Source organism: Dreissena polymorpha, chromosome 12 (assembly GCF_020536995.1).
Source record: "Dreissena polymorpha isolate Duluth1 chromosome 12, UMN_Dpol_1.0, whole genome shotgun sequence".
Lineage (NCBI taxonomy): Eukaryota > Metazoa > Mollusca > Bivalvia > Myida > Dreissenidae > Dreissena > Dreissena polymorpha.
The window spans coordinates 59,606,320-59,612,319 of NC_068366.1; the positions used below are offsets into that span (position 1 = coordinate 59,606,320).

The 6,000-nt window shown below is 32.2% G+C and overlaps 1 protein-coding gene across 3 annotated transcripts in view; it reads right to left on the bottom strand.

Annotated features, from left to right (window-relative positions):
• LOC127852742 (serine-protein kinase ATM-like) overlaps nucleotides 1-5,765 on the bottom strand; it is a 98,325-nt gene extending 92,560 nt beyond the window's left edge. For 2 of the 3 annotated variants that reach the window (XM_052386701.1, XM_052386699.1), the window contains exons 1-2: nucleotides 5,645-5,765; nucleotides 1,260-1,347 (exon numbers count right to left, since the gene is read on the bottom strand). In XM_052386701.1, coding sequence (XP_052242661.1) covers nucleotides 1,260-1,328 — 69 coding nt within the window. In that variant the 5' untranslated portion in view covers nucleotides 1,329-1,347; nucleotides 5,645-5,765. Of the gene's footprint in view, nucleotides 1-1,259; nucleotides 1,348-4,722; nucleotides 4,787-5,644 lie in introns of all 3 variants that reach the window. The other variant, XM_052386700.1, reaches the window with a different exon arrangement.
• Nucleotides 5,766-6,000: the final 235 nt, after the last annotated feature.

The following is a 6,000-nucleotide window of genomic DNA, read 5'->3' on the forward strand; positions in this document are numbered from 1 at the left end:
TGACACTACATGTCGAAACGTGCAGTAATTGGAAATAGTTATTGAAAAATGGACATAACTGAAGCATATTTACATAGGAAAATTAATATGCACATGCCTAACTTCAGAATTTTATACATTATTAAAAATGCATGCTGGTTTTAATTTGTGCATTGGAAAGTAAAGAAGTACTTAACAACTCAAGTTCGTGTCATACAAAAAGACAAACATATACCAAAACAGAGAATTTTTTTGTTTTGGAACAATTTGGGAAAGTACCTTTAATGTACGGCACAAATTTAAGTGCGAAAAACCCTGAAATTGGGAACAATCTTCAGATTGGGAATAATGGGTATTTTTTAATTGGTGTAAATTGCACAAACCAATTCAAATATTCAATTACATGCATTTTGGCTTGAAATGTTCAGTTTCAGTACTAATTTAATTTGTTCACTTGCAGATAATGCACTTTTGGAACGATATTGACAAAATTTTCATTTTACTTTTGGGATTTTTTCCTACGACAATTGAGTTTTGGAGATTTTCCTCAATTGAGAAAGTACCTTTTACGGGTACTTCATAAAAAAGGAAAAACAATCACTGCAAGAACATCCCAGGCGCTTCATTTGTGAGGGTGTATAATAAACAAGTTCAACATCATTAATAGTAAAGGATGCTTAGATTGATTCTGGCTGATAAATAGAAATCTGCTAGTAATGCTTGATTGGTAATTGAAGGCTCGGATACTACTTAAATGTACCCCGGGTACTCTTAAGTATACATGTACTTAAATGTACCCTGGGTACGGAAAATATATTAACACGTACCCGGCCAATTTAAACTGTACCCAAGTTGTATTCCCCCCCAAAACCCGATGTTGTAATGACGCTCTATGGAATACGAAACAAAATTCCCTTTAAACAAAACCTGCCTCAACATGCTATTTGGAATAGGAGTATCGATTATATAGAGGCCATTATACAGAATATTGACATAAATATCAACATAATTAATTTGAAAAAAAAAAAGGTGACAACAACCAATTTAGTGTTAGAATTCCCGGGTACGATTCAGTGTATTTTCCTTACCCGGGTTACATTAAAGTAGTACCCTAGACGACCATGACCACTCAATTGAAAATGTTGTCATTATGAAAACTTTGCGAATCCCTGAAAAATTACCATAAAAAATATATAGAAAAGCATGTCTTGTATACTTTCTTAGATTTTCTTCCAGGCTAATTATATAATTGCTGTAGGTAATATGCAATAGGTAATTACCCTTCTCTCTGGTCCCTTCTCCGAATTGAGGTCCCTGCACAGTGAAACAATCTCCACTTGTCTGTCCATTTTGATTTTAGAAATAAAACTGTAATGTAGAAAATAATTAAGTAATATCGGTTTAATATGTATGTACTGATATAGGGTATTCTTTGACATACGTTAAGCCAAATTCTTTTCAGACATCACAATATTTGAAAAGTTGAGTTTAGCAGTCTTAGATCATCATTAACTTTGCATAATATGTGACAATATCCAACTTAAACTTATTTTTCATTTGGCTGTTCCTCTAACTAGTGAGTAAATTCACTAGCTGATTTAAGAGATGTTGTCTGTCCATAATTCATGCATGAATTTGGAAATTTTGATACATGATTATCTATAAAGGAACCAATATTGTTCGCATGTTTCTAAGCCAGAAGTGTTATCTTGGCTATTTGTATACAATGCATAGAGTTATTTTTGATTTTAAGATTGTTTTCTTCATACTATTGTTATTTTGCCAAACTGTCAACAAGTTACTATTAGTATGTGAGATTTTAACTAATTATTATTTATAAAAGAATGTTATCTTTTACAATAAACCATCGCCAATTGTCTATTTTTATCAAATGTTGAAAGACAGGAAAAATAATATATCCAGTAATTGTTTATCCAGTTAAATAGAAGTACTTATTTTCAGATTAATAATTTAATTTTGTGTTTGCCATCAGTGGAGGCCTAGACAAGTTATAACATTTACAATAACATAACTTACTGTAATAACTCTAAGTTTTCTGACACGCTAAACTTATGGAACCCCCTTTTAGCCAAAACAATTAAATTGTGTGCCTCTTAATTTTCAGACATACAGATTTTTGTCCATTATCAAAGACCTATAGAATACACAGATTGGACACTGTCTTCTTCGCTATAGCGATATGCGATAATATCTAACGGCGGACGCAAGTCACGTGACATTGATTTTGGAAATGCCGGTGTACCAGTAGATTCGTTTCTGTTCCAGCTACTGTCGGCCATTTTATTTAAAAGCAATCAATTATGGGAAAAGTCGGTCGCCGCAAACAGACATATTGAATATTTTTTGTGTAAATAAAAATTAGTTTTTATTTTCTTGGTTGATAATGCTTCAGGTTTATGTAGTTATTATTCTTATGTATTATTAATTTATCGGAATTTGAAAGAGAACAATGGATTTGATCATTTTCGATAATTTTTAAAAAAATTGAAAGGCCCAAACGATTTTTTTCAAAAACTTCTTCATTTCTCATCACAGATTGATTAAGTAAGATGGTTATGCTAGGTGAGATGTTAATCTAGGTATGATTTATAAAAAGTAGACGAAAATAAGGCATTTTAAAGGATTTTGCCTTTGTACAATTTTATACTGTTATTTCAGTCAATCATTTTCACACCTGACGCCAAAGTGGTTTGTTTCTTTTTGTAAAACTTTTCTATTTCTCATCCCAAATCGTTGAAGTATGATTTTTATGCTAGGAGAGATTTTAATCTAAGTATAAATTACAAAAACGTAGAAGAAAATGTTCAATTTAAAGGATTTGGCCTTATACAATGTTGGTACAATTTTAAGCTCTTTTCCTCTGTTGTACACGATTGCTGTCAAACGTGTTTTTGTTCTTTTTGATAAACTTTTTCATTTTTCATCCCAAATAGATAAAGTCAGATTTTTATGCTTGGTGATATGTTTATCTAGGTTTGAATTAAACAAACTGGAGTAAAATGTTCATTTTAAAGGATTTTGGCCTTGTACAAAGTTGGTACAATTTTTAGCTCTTATAACCTATTGTACACACCTGTTGTCAAACGTGCTTTGGTTCATGGTGAAAACCTTTGTAATTTTTCATACAAACATAACATATTCTTCAGTTCGCTAATTGATCCGACAATTAACACGCGCGTGAAATGTTTGTTTGTTTTTTCTTTTCGCGAAATCCTAGTCCATGACACTTAAAACTTTTATTAATTACCAATAGAAAAAAAACTTGGTTACAAACACAACTTTAATAACCTATAACTCATGAATAAGATCTAAATAAAAATTAGAGAATTAAAAAATTTAAAAAATCCACAGAATCAATATTGAAATAAGACTAACTGAAACTGTTTTTGGATCAAACAATCATAGCATTTATTATACTGTAATGTTGTTTTTATCAGAGACCTAGATCTATGTGTCCACATATATCTATCCGTTTTGAAATAATATTATTTTATAAGGTTTTAAATGTTTGAATTAAAAATGTATACAATAAAATTTTATCAGCAAAAGCCTTTCAAATAAATTATTCAACGGCATTCACTCGCCGCGATTTGGAAATTCTTATAGCGCTATTACTTCAACGTTTGCGGCATTATAAATTCTTATTTTAGGTTAATAGAATCGAGATTTTGTAAAAGCATAATTACTCATGTTTCTATAAAACTTTATTTAATGAAAATCGGATCATTATTGACCAAGTTACAGCCGTCTTGAATTGGAGCAAACATATCAATGAAGTCTGCAACAAATCGTACAGAACGTTAGGTCTTCTCAAAAGAAATTTATCCATGTGTCCTCAAGACGTAAAACTTCAGGCATACAAAGTACTAATCCGCCCGGTGTTAGAATATGCCAGCGCGGCCTGGGATCCGCATCAAATTTATTTACAAGAAAAACTTGAAAGCCTACAAAAGCGTTCAGCTAGATTCATCACTCCTAATTATCCGGACTATGAACCAGGATCCATGACTAAAATTTTAAAAGAATTAGAACTACAACCTTTGAAAGAAAGAAGAAAACAAAATAGACTAATATTACTATGTAAAGGACTTAATTCACGTGCAAATTTACCATTGGATCAACTACATCGACCTATTCGTTTCACCAAAAACATGCATAATGAACATTTTAACAGAATTTTGACAAGGACAAACGTACTGAAGTTAAGTTTCATCCCAAACACAATATGTGACTGGAACTCTATTCCTCCAGACTTGATTCGCAAATATCAAACAGCTACAAATGATCCTGTTTCTGTGTTTATCAACCAAATTAGAGGGGGGCTCGAAAACTAAGTATGTTTCACAGCTACTTGACGCACGCGCGGTGAGTAAACGTTTTTCAATGTTTCACGATAACACATCAAGATCAAGATCAAGATAGCGCCGTAACATTTTCGCATAACTTTGCTCGATAAGCGTAGCCGTTGCTACTGGACACGTCGCTATCTTATCGCAATCGTGATACATTGGCTATCTTCGGACTCCTCTGATTGATTTATGGAATAAATCGTCTGCTGATCCAAAGTGTTCTTATCAGTTTCTCGACCACTTGACCCCGCTGCGAGATAGCCCGATAAGGCGCGAAGTTTCCAATCTGTGTATTCTATAGGTCTTTGCCATTATTAAAGAGTGAACAAAGACTCAACATTTTTGGACAGTCAATTTTACAACGCTATTTTACCAGATTTTTGCACTGTTTTTGCTTATCTGGTGACACCTCCGCCTCGATCATGTGATTTTACAACCTGATTAAAGAAGAAAAAAAACTGTCAGATTAATGCCTGAGGGCAATGGACCATTACATTTGCGTTATTGCTTAACCGGTAATTAACAATGGTTTCTTCCAACAGCATTTGAAATGATATTGTAATAAGAAAGCAATAATGTTTTTATTTTATTGATGTATAATTTCAGGTAAGTGATTGCAAAGATGTGAAGTTGTAAGTTTTAAAGCAGAGAAAGAGTGCAACACAATAAAATTATTGCACATTGATTTAATATTGTTTTTATTTCAATTAAATAATTCACAAACATAACATACATGTCTCTAAATTTCGGACACCTGTATTTTTTTTTGAGAGCCTTATTCTAAATGTAGACAAAATGATTGATACCAGGAGATGCTCGATGAGGGGATCGTAGGATACTTTCCTATGAAAACCGGAAATCACAAAAATGATTTTGGTAAATTTCATTTATTAAACAGTGAATAAATTAAAAAAAAATCACTTTATAAATTTGAAGTAAAAAAACTGTCCTGCACTTCTTGAGGGTAATTCAAGTGGAAAGTCATGATTCACTGAAGAGGTACTATGAGAATAATTAGTAGCCACATTTGGCAGTTTTCAGTATTTTATTTTAATATAAACAAAAAGTAAATATTGCAGAAGTTTCTAAAAAGGTGACTGTTATGAAATTGTGTTACTGCGTATTCAACCTCTTTTACAGTTTTTTGAGCGCTCCAGAATATAAATGCAGCATTCATACTGTCCGAACATTATAACAATCCGGCTACTAGTCCCCGTGATGTTTACGTTCACTGTCATGAATAGAGCTTTGCTCGGGATCAAAGATACAATGCATATTAAAATAAAATATTTTACCTTTAATTTCATAATGTAGTCTATAGGTGACAAGCATACACAACGAAATTTCTTCAAGTTATATCTTACACATTTGCCAGTAACACTTTCGTTTCGCTAAACATTCTTAAGTCCATACGGGCCTGCAGGATATTACGGTCTGTCAATCTAAAATTCTTTAAGCATGGTTATGAAATGATTATCGCTCAATGGAACGAATGTTTGCTCTGATGTTAAAACTGTTTTGATAATTGAAAAACGCATTCCGATGTGTTTCAGGGACGTCTGAGTTACCATATTTTAGTAAATAATATGTATGCTTTAACGATGAGTATTAGTGATGCGATAGTTACTTTTACACTCATACAATTAATGAC